General features: G+C 33.9%; 1 protein-coding gene across 1 annotated transcript; it reads right to left on the bottom strand.

Moving 5' to 3' along the window:
* Positions 1-9,884: 9,884 nt before the first annotated feature.
* PMP (putative type 1 membrane protein) lies at positions 9,885-14,211 on the bottom strand. Its single transcript, XM_016342265.3, has 11 exons — positions 14,060-14,211; positions 13,858-13,935; positions 12,329-12,424; positions 12,146-12,221; positions 11,804-11,899; positions 11,596-11,669; positions 11,396-11,500; positions 11,159-11,296; positions 10,913-11,018; positions 10,481-10,677; positions 9,885-10,312 (listed from the first exon to the last, which is right to left on the bottom strand). Exons 1-11 carry the CDS (start codon positions 14,126-14,128, stop codon positions 10,244-10,246), a joined length of 1,104 nt encoding a protein of 367 aa, XP_016197751.1. The 5' UTR covers positions 14,129-14,211; the 3' UTR covers positions 9,885-10,243.
* Between the last annotated feature and the right edge of the window lie 2,506 nt (positions 14,212-16,717).

The following is a 16,717-nucleotide window of genomic DNA, read 5'->3' on the forward strand; positions in this document are numbered from 1 at the left end:
TCTAGTTTGTGTTCTTCTGAGTACCAGAGCTGCTGCTTCATTCCCATATTTCAGTTGGTAAGATTGGTTTTGTTCTAAAACCAATATTCTGATTATTGCTCCTTTGATGATCTGTTCTATTTTGCCCTTGCATTTGCTTAAGCTTCTATTAAATTTCCTTCGAAAGTTGCTGTTGCTGCCACTAGAGTTGTGGGTGATGCCGCTGCCGTTCCGGTTGTGTTGGAATGACTATTGCTGCCACGAATTGGGGATAAAGGAAATTGTTACGTTAAATAATACGATTGCGACATCGAGGTAGGAGCGCTTTCCTTAAACTCATTTTAATTTCTGAGAATTGTTATAAATCGATATTAATGTGAAATGTATATCTTTGTGATTCCGTAAGTTTTATGGAAAGGTTTGAATTGTTTTGATCGATTGTAATTATTTGTGTGGTTGATTGATTGATTGTTTAAGAAGATTGAATAATTTGGGTTATGGATTGATTTTTGATAAATTGGTGGTTGCCGAATTGATTTTCTTGAGAATTGTAAATGTTTTGATAATGGAAATGAGTTTTGAGTTATTGAAAAGGATTTGATACATTGGATTTGGGTTGTTAATTTATCAAAAATGATTTTTAGAAAATTGAACATGGTTTGAGATATTGAAATTGGTTTGGTATTAGAGATGATATAAAGGAGTTTGAGGGATGGCTAGATGGGATCCGAAAAGGGTGGCAGAGTCCGAGTTTTACAAGAGATGCTGCCGAAATTTTATAAAAATTAGAGATTTTGTTTAGATGATTATTTAAAAAGATTTGGATTCAAAGGTTATATGGTTTGATTTTGAGTTATTAAGAAAATGAGTATGTTTTAAGTTTGATTCATTTAGAAAAAAAAATTATGTTTTGAATTGGAACTATTGATAAACAGAATGGGAGGTGTGATAATGAAGGATAATGATTGAGTATGATTGATGTATGATAATGAATGAGATGCGATTGAGAATGATGTGGATATTGATGAATTATAATTGAATTATTTATATGGCTTATGAATTTGAATTATCTGAGATACGAGTTTTTCTGGGTAAAGTACTGTGGCTTGCCACCACGTGTTCCAAGTTGAGATTCGATACTCTATTGATCCTACGACGTAAGGGTGACTGGGCACTTATAAATTCCCGGGAATGGTACCCCCATTGAGCGATTTGATATATATATGAGAAAAAGCTATGCATAGACTCATAGGGATGTGTGTCGGGGGACAGTCCAAGGGTTTAGCAAACCGGACTTGTCGGGTTGGCTTGATAACCGATAGATGAGACTCATTAGCCATAGGGCAGGCATGCATCATTTGCATTTGTATGCTTTGTTTGTGTTTGAACTTAATTTAGTTTGCCTAATTGTTAAACTGTTATTAACTGATATCTGATCTATTTGCTGTAACTGCTATCTATATCTGTGCTTTCCTTGCTTGTTTTGCCTTGTTTGTTCTGATGTGGTACTTTCGAGATTATTGGTGATGAGATGATGATTGTGTTAATTGATCATGTGATAGGTTGAAAGTTGTGATTGGTTTCTGATTGAGTTATTAGTAAAGTATGAAAAATTAAGCTGGTTCAGCATAGACTTAATGAACCTATGCTTATAGGGAGGATAATTTTCAGCATAAAAATGTTGAAAAATAAATGGTTTTTGCTGAAAAATTTGTTTTCGAATTAATCCAGTAGCAAATTCCAACCTACACAACTTTTGATTCTGATGGGTTTTTGGGTTGAAACTTAAAAGAGTTGAAAGATTGGCATGTAAATAATATTGTATCCAAATTTTGGGGTAATCCCATTTTTATATAATTAAATACGCAATTTACAAAATAGAAGGTTCACTATTTTATTGACATGCGATTCTGAAACTCGTTTGGTAATTCCTGTGACTTGTTTGAGTTACTGATATTGATCCTAAACTCCAAATTGAGTGCAATCAGTTTTGATAGAACCCTCAAGATGTATATTTTGTTTCCTCAAAAGTTCAGAATTTTAGAAGTTATGGATTAAAAGTTATAGGCTTTAACATTTTACTACTCACTAATGGCTAAATAGGATTTACAAATTTAGAGCAGTGACTTCCTGGATGGATATCTCCTGATGTAGAAAAGCTTTTGTAATAAAATCAAAACTAAATGAAATCCTATGGTGTCTACTTAATTCAGTTCAAATTTCAGAGCTATGGCTATCCTAGAAAATTAGTTATGCACTTTGGAAGTTAACCGGTTCACCGATAAATCAAATAGAAATCTCTCAAAACATAATAGGCATAACTTTTGTTCTGTAAATGGGAATTCTCTAAATCTTAAACCAAATGAAACTTAAGTTCGATACGAACGCGTGGACATAAAGTTTGTGCGAATCTGAGTCTGTTTGTTATATTAATTGTTAAATAGAAAACTGGTCGCCCAAGAAGGTAATATACTAGACAAGTCAAAATAAATAAGAATGTAAGTTGTCCCTAGGAATGTTTAAAGTTAAATGGTGATGCGGAGGTACGCCTAGTTTCATGGTGATGCGGAGGTATGCTTAGCTGTAAAGTGAAGCGGAGGCATAATGGAAAGGAAAGAAAGTGGGAATTAAAGGATGGAAAAGATACTTAAAGGGAAAGAAAAGGAATGAGAAACTAGGAAAGAAAGGATAATTGATATTGTATGTTCGAATGAGCCTTTGTGCCAAGTGCTAATGCAGAAGTGCCCGCCTAACTGATAGCCTAAGATTGCTAATGCGAGAATGTCCGCCTAACTGATAGCATATTGTATGTTTAAATGGGCCTTTGTGCCAAACTGCTAATGCGAAAGTACCCGCCTAACGGATAGCCTAAGGTTACTAATGCGAGAATGTTCACCTAACTGATAGCACTGTTCCTTACTGTGATACACATTAAAATGTTATTATGATGAAGCCTAACTGACACGGGTAACCGTGATGCCAAGGTGTCTAACTGACACAGTAAAGGAACCATATTTGGGGTTTACTCCGAGTAACGTCGGGTTGCGGGTAGACAACCGACGCATGAGCTCATGGCCTGCGTTAGGAACAGGCATGCATCATAAATTGTTTGTGCATTTGATTGTGATTGCTTACTGTTCATTCTTTCTACTACATGCTATCTGCTTCTTGTTAATTTTCTATTTTCTGATTCTTGTTTGTATTTTAAATTTGTAAAATCACAAATTCCTCAAAGCTTAGATTAAGATAATAAAATTAGGAACAATAGCCATAGAGAATAGCGTAAGGAGCAGCATTAACCCCAACGGAAGATGCCAAGATAGAGTTATGTCAGAACCGCGATACGGAAGTAGCCAAGGGATTTAGCAAGCGAGTTATTACGATAGAGCCAAAACCCTAGGTTTCATGAGAGAGACGTGTTTTCACGGTGTCGCCTTACTAGGAACCATATAGGTTCTCACCCCTTCCTTTTTCTTTTCTCCCAGATGGAGGATCTCGACTTGTCTGTCACCACTGGCGTTCTATTCAAAAAGGTACCAGAGGAGCTTGTGTTTTTGGACTCTACAGAAGATGCTCGAGACTAGTTCTAAGATGATGTTCTGCAGACCTGCACCTCAGCGGTGGTGTGATATAAGACAGATGGTCTTTGTTTCCTTAGAATCTTCTTTCCCTCACTTTTATAGCTTTTTGAGGAGTGGAGTTTGTTATTTTCTGCTACTAGCCAGATACCAGTTTAGGAGTTTTCTATATGAACTAGGTATTCTGGAAAGTTGTCAGTTGTATATAAGTTTATATGTATATCTATATATAGCTAAGCGTGTCTAGTTTGTAAGAACTAACTTAAGATGTATATATGTATGAAAGTTTTTCTGTATTCTTATTGCCATTTGATTTTTTTGCTGTTAGTTTGGTGTTTATTTTATATTGTATATCTCCGAAGATTACTAATAGGTTTGTTAAGAAAGACATATGATAAAAATAAGCTAACATACGCGATTCCGTTAGTACGAAAGGCTCATATGTAGTAAGTATTATCAAGTCTAGAGTATTATAGGACTACTGGGAAGTAACACCTGACGACTGGCAGTGATTCGGACCTGCCAAAAATCAAGTTGTTACATTAAGTCTTCGACAGCCAACATAAAAACTTAATCAAATTTTCATGACATGGATCAAAGACGTTATTGCACTAAAGTTAGGTCGTTGTCCAGAAGTAATGTGCTGTATGACTCGAATACAGTGTCAAATAAGCAAGAGTCACTGTATCAGTGTCCGGTATAGTGTTAAGTGAGCAAGGATTCTCGTGTTTTCGTGAACGGACGAGGGTAAATAAACTAGTTCACAAAGAAAAAGGTAAAGATAAAGGTGGGAGCGACATGAGGTTGAGATTTGGGACATAGAACATAGGCACTCTAACTCCATGGAGGTAGTGGATACCATGACAAGAAGGAAGATTAACATCATGTGTCTACAAGAAAAAAAATGGGCCGGCAAGAAAGCTAGGGAGTTGGATACCTTCGGGTTCAAACTTTGATATACGGAAAAGGTGAAGAATAGGAATGAGGTAGGTATTATCATGGATAAGCAGTGAAAGAAGGACATAGTGGATGTCAAGAGAGTAGGTGATCAAATTATCTTTATCAAACTTATGGTAGAAGGAGGTACTTTTCCTGTGATTAGCGCCTATGTACCGCAAGTGGGTTCAGACGAGTAATACAAGATAAGGTTTTGGGAGGATCTATTGAGTTTGGTCTAAGACGTACCTTCAGAAGATAAGATTTTCTTATAAGGAGATTTAAATGACCATGTTGAAGGAGAAGTGATTGGGTATGGAAGTATTTACGGAGGCCATAGTTTCGGGGTAGTCAATACCGATGGTAAAACTATTTTGGACTTTTCCTCAACATTTGACCTTCTCATCGTAAATACATGTTTTAAAAAGAGAGATGAACATCTTATAACCTATAGGAGTGACATGACAAGCTCTCAAATCATCTTCTTGTTGAGAAGAGTCGACCGAAAATTTTATATTAATTATAAAATTATTTCGGAGACAGTTTAACAACACAAAATATGATGCTCGTCATTGATTTTCGTGTTAAACAAAAGTTGAGGAAAAAAATCATACAAAGAACCCAAGAATGAGGTGGTAGCGGATGAAAGGTGAGGAATAAAGAAGCTTCCTAAAACGGGTAGGAGAAGAGGCAAAGTGGAAAGGAGATGGAAGCGCGGAGGAGATGTGGAGGGAGATGACAGAAGTGATTAGAAGAACAGAAAAAGAAAATTTTGGTGAATTTAGAGAGATAAGACCAAGAGACAAGGAGTCTTGGTGGTAGAATGCGAGTTTACAAGAAAAGATAAAGACAAAAAAGGAGTACTTTAAAGAGTAGTCTTTGTGCCGCAATGCAGATAATTAGAAAAAATATAAGGCGGTTAAGAAATAAACAAAAGTGGCTATAAGAGAAGTAAGAACAAGAGCATATGAGTATCTCTACCAGTCTTTAAGCACGAAGGAAGGAGAAAAAATATATATAGAATCGCAAGATCAGGTTAAGTGCATAAAGGATAAAGATTGAGAGGTTTTGGCCAAGATGAGAAGATCAATGAAAGGTAGAAGAGCTACTTCTACGAGTTATTTAATGAAGAATAGAAGACTCTTTTGAGCTTTGGTCAGTTATGCACGAGGAAAGAAGATCAAAACTTCGACTACTATTGAAGGATTCGAGACTTCGAGATAAAAGAGGCTCTAAAACGGATGAAAAATGGCAGGACAGTAGAACTCGATAATATTCCGATTGAAGTTTGGAAGGGCCTTGGAGAGAAAGGCATTAGTTGGTTAACCAAGCTTTTTAATAAAATTTTAAGGTCAAAGAAAATGCCAAATGAATGAAAAAAGAGCACCTTTATACCTATCTACAAGAATAATAGAGATATACAGAGTTGCAGAAATTATACAGAGATCAAACTTATGAGTCATACCATAAAGTTATAAAAAAGGGTGATAGAACAATGGTTGAAATAAGAGACATAAATAATAGAGAACCAATTTAATTTTATGTCAGGCAGATCCATCACGAAAGCTACATACTTGTTAAGAAGGATGATAGAGAGATATTGTAGTAATAAAAGGGATCTGCATATGGTGTTTATTGATTTGAAAAAAGCGTACGATATGGTGCTAATGGAGGTCTTATGGAAGGTTTTGGAAAAGTAGAGAGTAAGGATCGCATATATTTGTGCAATTAAAGACATGTATGATGAGGTTACAACTAGTGCGAAGACTTAAGGTAGCGTGACAAAAGAATTTTCTATTGGAATAGGATTACACCAGGGATCATTCTTAAGTCCATAACTTTTCACATTAGTCTTGGAAGTACTCACAGAACATATCCAAGAGCATGTGCCATGGTGTATACTTTTTGTTGATGATATCATCCTCATGGAAGAGTCAAGGAAAGACCTAAATAAGAAGTTGGATTTATGAAGAGAAGCTCTAGAAGTATATGGTCTGCGCATAATCCGTAACAAGATGGAATATATGGAATGTAAGTTTGGCCGCCGAAGAAAAAATTCTAATACAGAGGTGAATATTGGAGAAAACATCCTACGAAAAGTTAAAAGTTTTAAGTATCTTGAGTGCATCATACAGGATAATAGAGAAATTGAACAGAATATAAATCATAGGATCCAAGCAGGTTGGTCAAAATGACGGAGTGCGTCTGGTTTTATATGTGACAAAAAAAGTGCTTTTAAAATTTAGGTAAATTATATCACACTGCTATCAGACCGGCTATGTTTTATGGTACAGAGTGTTGGGCGGTCAAAGGGGAGCACGAACATAAGTTAAGTGTGGCAGAGATGAACATGTTGAGATGGATGATCGGTCATACGTGAATGGATAGAATAAAAAACGAAGATATATGAGAGAGAGTTGGAGTAGTATCTATTGTAAAAAAGATGGTAGAATCACGTCTTAGGTGATTTGGACATGTGAGAAGAAGACTGACAGAGCACCCAGTTAGGAGAGTGGATAATATGAAAGATAGACAAAGGGTGAAAGGCAGAGGAAGACCTAGGAAGATCATCCATGAGATGGTCAAATGAGATCTACATGTAAATGGTCTCTCTGTAGACATGATACATGTTAGAATTCAATGACATCGTTTGATTCATGTAGTCGACCCCTCCTAATGGAACAAGTCTTTGTTGTTGTTGTTGTTGTAATTTTTAAAAGATAAAATGTAAGGTCCTTCCGTTGATTAAATGATGACATGTTACGTTAAATGGTATGTGGCATGATGACGTGATAAGTTAATGCCACGCGTCACAAGATGATTGATTGATATGTCAGGTTAATAACATGTTGTATGTCACGTATATCACGTGTTATCTGATATATCATAAATTTATTTAGAGTCAAATTAGTTGTTGGAAATACACACGTAAATTATTTTTATCTATAAAATTTAAAAATTAATCAAATTAGTCCTTATATAAATTTTTTTTATTTTTTTATAATATTAAATTTTTAATATTTCTTAATCTAACTAATTTTAATCTCATTTTTTACACCTTAATACACAATTTCTTTTTAAATAAAATAATAAAAATAATTAAATTATTACAAAGTTTTTATTTTTTAGATTTTACATTTTCAAATTCTAGTTCTTCTGCAGTGAAATTTTTTTATGTAAATAATTTTATCAAAATATTTTTTATTATATACTAAAATTTTTAATCTTTTGGAATTCACTCAAAATTTATTCCAATTTATAATTAGTTGTCCGTTTTCATCTTTCTATATTTGTTTTAGTTCAAAATTCTTTTTAATAAATTAAATTTAAAAAAATAACAATTAAAAAGACAGAGAAATAGAAATAACTAAGTAATAATAATATTAAAAAAATTATATTAAGATATTAAGATTAAACTAGAGATTCCACAAATCGATTTTTAATTATTGAATTCTATCACATAAATTAAACAATAACAAAGAATATAAATTAAAAAATCTAAAAAATTTAAATTTAAAATAACTACTATATTTATTTAGTAAGATTCAAAAAATTAAAATATTAAGTATATAATTAATAATAGTTTGATAAAATAATCTAAACAAAAAATTTCATTAAAAAATGAAAATTTGAAAATATAAATGATAAAATAACTTTGTAATAAATTAATTATTTTTATTATTTTATGTAAAGATATTTTATTTATTAAGATCTAAAAAATAATATTAAAATTAGTAGTATTAAAAATTTAATATTAGGAAGAAAAAATAGGAGAGATTTATATAAAGATTAATTTGATTCATTTTTAAAATTTGAAGGATGAAAAGTACTTACGTGCAAAATTTGAGAAATTAATTTGACTTTAAATAAATTTATTACGTATCAGATAACACATGGTATGCTACATGTCATTGACTTGACACATTGGCCAATTATTTTGTGATGCGTAACATTAATTTACTACATCATCATGCCAGACATTTAACGTAACATATCATCATCTAACTAACGAAATGTCCAATTTAACTTACATTTTATCTTTCAGAGACTAATATGACTAATTTAATCTTTTAAAAATTAATTTGAAAAATAAATTATTTTTCATAGATGAATTTAACTATTAACCTGTTTAAATAATTTTTTTAAAAAAAATAATGATGCAGGAAATTTACTAGCGAAAATTAGATAAAGAAAAAGTATAGGTAGATAATGAAAATATTAAATAATGTGAACAATAGATATATTGGATGTTCATTTCACTAGGTGTACGGATGATTATTTTAAGAGAAAAGGACAAATAGGTCCCTGACTTTTTGCCCTGCGAACATTTTCGTCCCTGACCATTAAAAAATACTTTTAAGTCCTTGACCTTCACAAAACCTGGACAGATCAGTCCCTGATGGAGGCATTTGGTCGGAGGGACTGATCCGTCCAAGTTTTGTGAAGGTCAGGGACTTAAAAGTATTTTTCAATGGTTAGGGACAAAAATATCCACGGGACAAAAGGTGAGGGACCTATTTGTCGTTTTCTCTTATTTTAATATTAAGATTTAGATTAGGGTTGTACACGAATCGGATCGAATCGGATCGAATCGGATATAGCCTAAAATTCTATCCGATCCGTACTGCACTCATCGGATCGGATCAGATATCGGGTATATTCGCATAATTCAAAAAAACTATTTTAAGATTTTGTTTGGCTGTTTTTACAAAAAAAAAATATCCAGAAAATTCATTTTTCACCTGTTTAAGCCTATTTATTTCTAAAATATTATTAATAAAAATTCTCTTGAATAACAAAAACAAAATAATAACACAAGATTTAAATTTAATTATTCTAAGTTGAAGTGCAACATAAAAATTAAAAACAAGATATCATAAAGTTCATAAAAGAACACACTAAAATTCATATAACATTAGGGTTTACTTTCTTAAACTATGCGATTTATATGAGATGTGCGGATATGCGGATTTGCGGATCCGATCAGTAGATATCACTGCCAAATCCGCAATCCGATCCTATCATAGTGCGGATCGGATTGGATCCGATCCGATGACTCTGCGGATCGAATAATATCCACAAAATTTGGATCGAATGCGAATAATTATCGCGGATATGCAGATATTATCCGATCCATGTGCAGCGCTAATTTAGATAATTAATTTGGAGATGTAGTATATTTTTATTTGATTGATAATTGTTCATATTGTTCAAAATAGTCATTATTTACCTAGCACTTCCCTTAGATAAATATGTCAATGTTGGTGTATTCTTCCAAACCGATAAATATGTCAATGTTGGTGTATTCTTCCAAACCATCTCAAAATTGGAGCGGCAAGTTACTTTATCATAGATGACCAACGGCAGGGTTTCGAAACAAGAAGGCAGATGGAGCAGCAACATATTATTTTACAACAATGTAAATGAAAATTAATTCCATCAAAATGTCATCATTATTGTAAATGGGTGGAATAATCACATAAACTATCCAAGTTGCATATTCCATGCTTTCACATTTAAACACCATAGCTGCGAGAACCCACCATTCAGAAGACCCAATACCTGATACTACGAATATAACTGGCTACATTGATGATCTATAAAACACCAGTAACTAATGCCTTAACAACAACAATAATAATATAATCATGCACACAGAATGGAGGCATCTAGAAAAAAGAACCCCCCCAATGGCAGCCCGGTCTTCCTTGGTTGGTTGAAAGGATTTGTCTTTGCTTTTGCTTCCATGATTAATCCAGCTTAACGTTAGAATAAAGAAGTGTGTCCCGTGTGAGCGGCATGTTCAACAAGTAATGTATCTGTCAGTAAACAAACAAATTGGTAAATACACATCGCCGTGCAGCATTGATCACGGATCGTTAATTATCCAACTGGTCCACTCCTACTGCTTGGCCTTCTGTTTTAAAGAGATCCACGACCGCAGAAAAGATTTATGATTTAGTGTAATTATTTTGCAGGAAACTTACCCCAATAAGAGTTGAAATGAGCAAAATTATTCCTGTTACCCAAGCAAGGGTTCTCCTAACTAGCAACACTTCTGGTAGCGTTGCATTCAGTGGTTGTGTTTCTTCCAACCATCGCACATTGTGGTGAGGAGTATAGATCGCATCAAACCTTTTGCCCATCTCTTCAGAAGTGGTTGTTATCACACCAACAATTTGACCTGCTCAATCGATGATCCTTGAGAGGTTAAATGAAGGAAAATGAATCCTTTAAGACCAAAATAATATTGACAACTGATGAACAAATAATCAGCTAATAATTTGATGCAGTCAATTTGACTATTATTTCATTTTGGTACCCTGGGGCCAAGGCCCAAAGAAAAGCAATAAAATTGCAATGCAATCCTTTTGAGTTTTGAATCAAAGACCAACTATTTAAGCCTGACAAAAATAAACCTTTATATGCTTCTTGCAGGGAACCAAATATCTTTGTCACAGTTGCAAGAAATAATTCAGCTCCATGTTCAGCAAGACTTTCAGTATCCTGTTGCTCTTGCAAAACCTGCACCGAGTCAATCGATGGTTATCTTTAAGGGAGTAGACACCTTTTATGAGTTGAACGGGTCAAAATAGTCTTGAATTTTCCTTCTAAAGGCAAAGAAGAATAGGAAAAGAAGGGAGGAAAGACGTTGCATCGAGCACCTTGATCCCATTGAAGTACCCCATTACCAACTCAGCGGGACTCTGAGTACTCTGAGTTAAATATTCATGCATTTGAATAGCCCTTTGTACATTACGAATAAGAGACAGCAAAGCTATTACATACTCCCTTTCTGGTTTCTGAAAACACAGATAAGTAAAAACTCACAATCAGTCTCAATAAAGATATATACAAGTTGCAAAATATAAATCCTAAAATCCCAAATGTCTTCATGATACCTTTGACATATGAAGACTAAAGGCACCATTTGCCAATGGGATGGTAAGAACTCCATTTAATGGTTCTAGTGCATCTGAAGCATATGATCCACCCATCAAAGATGACTAAGAAACACAAACAACAAAGTCACATATAATATGAAAACTAAAATATTATTTAAGTAGCACATAGATATGCATAACATGAAGAAAAAACTGACAAAATCACTAATTGCTGCATCAGTTAAGTCTCCATATTGCTCATCCAAAGAAAACACAGAAACATCATTCTCATCTGCAGAAATAAATCCAAAAAAGAATAAGAAAAACCACTAACTAAAATTTATAATAAATTCTACTAGTTGTGCCTGTTAGCATTGTCATTCGTATTCTGTTTCCCACATTCATGAACATTACAAAATCACTCACCTAGAAGGTGAATGTCAACTTTGTCAGAACCAAGGAAGTTTGTCCTCAAAACTGAATCACTCAACTTTGCATTATCTTGGACAATTTTTTCAAGACCTAAATTCAAGATAAGTTCATACTATTATTATTACTATTCATGAACAAGAGCACATTGTACAAGGAAACAGCTCTTCCAAACCGAGTTTATCTCCAAATTGAGCAAGTAAGGGGCTATCTACCCTTAGATTATTTTAAGATGAAAATGTGGATAAACCCCATACTTTTTCACTTAATAAGACAAACTCAATTCAAGGAAGTTATCTCTACTATAGAATCAACCAATTTAAAGTCAAGGCAAGACACCATTAACTCCATCCACTTCCAACAAGAACACAGCACCAGGCCTATTGAATGGATTGGGAATGAGGACCTCATTCAACTGCAAAACAGAATTATCAGCCGTTAGTTCTATAAAGGCTATAAGAAACACATGATATAACATAAACTAGGTCGTGAAAACTGAATATCATTGATGATTTCAAAGACCTTGGATGAGCTAGAAGTTGACAGGCTAGAAGGTGGTGCAAAACCAAGCAAGATTGACACAGCAGCACCAACTTCCTGAAGCAACATAGTGGGGTGCTGCAAATTGAAAATAGTAACACAGTGAGATCACTATTCTTTAATTCAACAACAACAACAACAACAACAACAACAACAACAACAACAACAACAACTACTGCTGCTGCAAAATATTGCAGTTAACTCATAATGGAGAATGAGGGAACATGAAAAGGACAGAGATATTGAGAAGCTTTGAATCCAATTAAAAAAAAAAAGGGTTTAACCCTGATTCAAATATTCAATAAGATAAATTCACTTGAACATGAAAAAGGAGGTCACGCAGGGGATGGGTTGAGGGGGTGTGAGAAGCATACTATGAGTTTACACGAGAAGATTATAATATAACCTACACCAAGATAAATTAGAAAAATGTCCATCACCACTCCAAAATTAACAATTAAAAAAAATTGCTCTGGATATGTAAGTTTATACAATATTGCCTTTGTTGTATTGTAATAAAAAAAATTAGCATAAATTTCTCGTCCAGGTTCATTTTTATACAAAGATTCAAATGATTTATCTATAGATATGGGTTTAAGATAATTAATTTAGACTTCTAATCTATGACCAAGCTACTAGGTAGTAGGTGGTGTTCTTTAAGTTTATATAAGAAAATTCGGCTTCTATGAAAAGTAATATGGAAATCAAGTGAGAGGAAACCCTTTCAAGATAGTAAATATTTCTCATCGGTAGAATCACTATAGCACATCTGAATTTGAAATAATTTAAGAAATTTGATAAAATGAAAGGCTTTTTACAGCAAATTTCTTTCTCTATTCCTCTTAGAGCTGTTCTTTCACTTTGCCATTCTTGTTTTTCATATTTGTATCAAATTATCAGCTCCTTTCTATTCTCCAAACTCTTATAACTTTATTTTGATGCATTGAGAATGTAAAAATTACACTATCATTCAATTGAAAATTAAGCTCATTCTGTAACCATTCAAGTAATGGGGGGTAAAAGGTACATCAAATTCCAACTTTTTGTTTTTATAATTTCTCAGACCTAGCAACCAAGACTACCTAAGCAGAAGAGATGCAGTCTACTATACACCCCCCCCCCCCTCCTTTTCCTTCCCCTCCCCCTTTTTTTTTTCTCTCCCCTCCCTCTTTCTAATACTACCAATCCAAAATTCAATTTCTCCAGTTAGCAGAATTAACACTAAAACTCAAGAAGTCCCTAAATGCTCAAATGCCTCCTAAGTCCTAACCTTGACTCGGATATAACAAGCAAAATCAAGGGCAATAACTTGATCATCTAATGAAGTTCATTGACAGTTTTTTTCCCTCATTATGAAAAATTCATATGGAAAAAGCTTTTCAAGTGATGAAATTCTATAATTCAGTCAGTGTTGCTTGATTTACTAATCAGATTGGAGAACTGATTTTCACAATCGCAATTTCAAGTAAACAACTGAAATACGCATTGATCTACAAAGAAGAACCACAAACCTCATCGTTGGATGATCCAGCGCGAAGGAATTGATGACCGGAACCATCGATGAAGAAAACGGAACCAGAAGGCTCACCCTGTGCCCAACAAAACAATCAAATCAAACAGAAGAAAATATAAAAGTTTGATCGAAACCGCCATCAAATGCAAAGATAATCCAACAATCGTAAAGAGAAAGAGAAAAAACAGAGAGAAACAAACCTTAGATTGGGAAGAGAAGAGAGAGAAGATAACGAAGAGGCTCCAAATGATGGAAACGCGAAACTCCATCGTAGAGAGAGAAAGAGAGATCTGAAGGTTCCACTTCAGCTGATGTGTTTTGTTATTTTCCTTGCGAAATACAATCGCGTTGGTGATGATGATGCTCGTAAGTTCGAGCTTTTTTGTTATTGGGCTTCGGTTATTAAACTTTAGGCCTATGAGTAACAGTGTTACATAAGCCCATAACTAATTTTTTTGGTATAAAAGTATTTTTTCTCCCCGTCCAAAAAAACGTATTTTTTCTCAAACCACGATGATCTTTTAAAAAATTATTCCTAATCCCTAATTTTATTTAATTTTGTACCTATTTACTTGTTAAAATTATTTTTGGATTGTAATTCCATCTAAAATGTTACAACAAAATTAAATAAATTAAAAATATTATGAATTTTTTTCGATAATTTTACGAGATTCCAAAGGAAAGAGAGAAATTTGTTAAGTACAACTATAATAACAACACATCACTAAATTAAATTGAATTGGTCTAGTGGTTAGTTCACTAGTCTGTTTAAACAAGTCTCGAGAGTTCGAATCCCACCTTATACATGCAGCAACCCATTAGCCAACGACAAACCCTTAAATATAATGAAGCTTAGATCCATGACGGATTAGTCCTTGACCTATTGGGTTGGAGGAATATGAATTCTTTCAAAGCACCGGGTGTTAACAGACTTCGTTCATATCTTCAAGACATCAATGCAAAGTGGGTGTATTCCCGGAAGAGATTTCCCAAAAAATATTATTTTGTACGGGAGGTGAGGTTCTGCATTTTATGAAAATTTTCAAATCGAAATATGGTTCTCTGAATTTTAAGATTGATTTAGAGAAAGTATATGATAGAGTTAAATGTGGATTTTTGGAACAATTTTTTATTATACTTGATTTTTCATCATCCATTATTAGATTGATTATTTGATGTGTTCGCTCTTCTACTTTGCCTATCTTGTGAAATTGAGATGAATTTGAGAGTTTTCAACCGAAGAGGGGGATCAAACAAGGAAATAAACCGATGTTCCTTACTTGTTTATTCTCTGCATGGAACATCTAAGATGCCATATTTCTAAGTTAGTGGATTCTGATAGGTGGGACTTAGTGGCTGTCTCAAAAGGAAGTCCCAAAATTTCTCACATGATGTTTGCAAATGATTTATTACTTTTTTTGTAATGCCTCTAAAAATCAGGTAATGAGGATGATGGATGTTGTTAGCACCTTTTGCAGGGCCTCGAGTATGAAAATAAATTTGGATAAGTTTAGGACGCTGTGTTCAACTGGTGTCTTTAGATAAAGGAAAGAAATGTTCACGTATTTGACCTCTATTCGATTCACAATTACCTTGGAAAAGTACCTGGAAGTTTCTTTGGGTCATGCAAAAATTTCTAGAGCTACTTTTAATGATGTTATAGATAAGATCTAGAATAGGCTTTCATCTTGAAAAGGTCGCTTTCTCAATAGAGCAGAAAGAGACTGTTTAGCTAAGTTAGTTCTTTCTTCTATTTCAGTATACAGGATGCATGTGAGCCTCTTTCCTTTGGAATGTTATATTAACATTGATGAATTAGTCGTCAATTTATTTGGAGAGAAAAATTTGAGTTTAGAGGGCTTCATCTTATATCTTAAAAAAAGATTATTACTCCAAAGAAATTTAGAGATATTGCTTGTAAGGACTCTACTATGATCAATATGGCTCTTTTGGGTAAGTTGGTGTGGCAGTTCATCCACTCTCTATACAAGTTGTAGGTCCAAGTTATGGCTAAAAAAATACTTAAAAGATAATAATATTTTCAGTATTAAGGCAAAGGCAACCAATTCCTTAAGGAAATTAATAGTGAAAGTTGTTAAAGCATTGCTGGAAAGCTTTGTTTGGGGCATGGGTGACTTAAACAAGTCATTTTGGTTTGCAAAATATATTCCTGTAGGAACAGTAGGTAACAGAATGTGCTTTTTTGAGATTATGGAGTTTGATTTTTGTCTCAAGAATGGTTACTACAATGGTACTTGACACTTGAATAGCTTATACTCTTGCATCCCTGATGTTTTGCAGCAAGATATCCTAGAGATCAATTTCGAGTTATTAGGGTGAAACAGAGTGGAGATAGGTCAGCTCTGGGTCAGGGTGTTACTCAGCAAAAGAAGGATATTTATGGTTGTTAAAACAAAATGTGGGTTGGAATTTATCTGCAAATTGGCTATGGATTTGAAAATTAAAGGTGCTAGAGAAGATAAAATTCATGATATGGCTTTGCTTACAAGAAGCACTTCCTACTGCTTCCTTCTGTTTTCACCTAGGTATAGCAGCTTCAGAAACTTGCCAGTGGTGCCACTCTCATCCAGAATCCTTTAGTCATTACCTTCAGGATTGTGTTTTTGCTAAGCATATTTGGAAGACAGTTAAAGGGATTGTGGAGGACTTATCAGGGATCATTGTAGGAGATGGTTAGCGGGATTTATTGCTAATATTAGTACCTGCACAGCTTTTCAACAGAACTGTGGAGCATCTACAATGACTGAAGATCTGTTGGGACCTCAGATTGAAAAAAATTGTGATGGACACTGATTCCATGGCTGCTTTCAACATAGTCAGCAAGGGAAGAAATTTTC

The sequence above is a fragment of the Arachis ipaensis genome, chromosome B4, assembly GCF_059453495.1.
Source record: "Arachis ipaensis isolate K30076 ecotype BB chromosome B4, ASM5945349v1, whole genome shotgun sequence".
Taxonomy (NCBI): Eukaryota; Viridiplantae; Streptophyta; class Magnoliopsida; order Fabales; family Fabaceae; genus Arachis; species Arachis ipaensis.

What these genes read in the sequence shown, in the direction of transcription:
- PMP (XM_016342265.3), bottom strand. Translation starts at nt 14,128, where the DNA reads ATGGAGTTTCGCGTTTCCATCATTTGGAGCCTCTTCGTTATCTTCTCT. An exon ending in AGTTGACATTCACCTTCTAG is followed by an intron (nt 11,670 to 11,803) that starts GTGAGTGATTTT and finishes TTATTTCTGCAG; the next exon opens with ATGAGAATGATGTTTCTGTG. An exon ending in CCTGCAAGAAGCATATAAAG is followed by an intron (nt 10,678 to 10,912) that starts GTTTATTTTTGT and finishes TCGATTGAGCAG; the next exon opens with GTCAAATTGTTGGTGTGATA.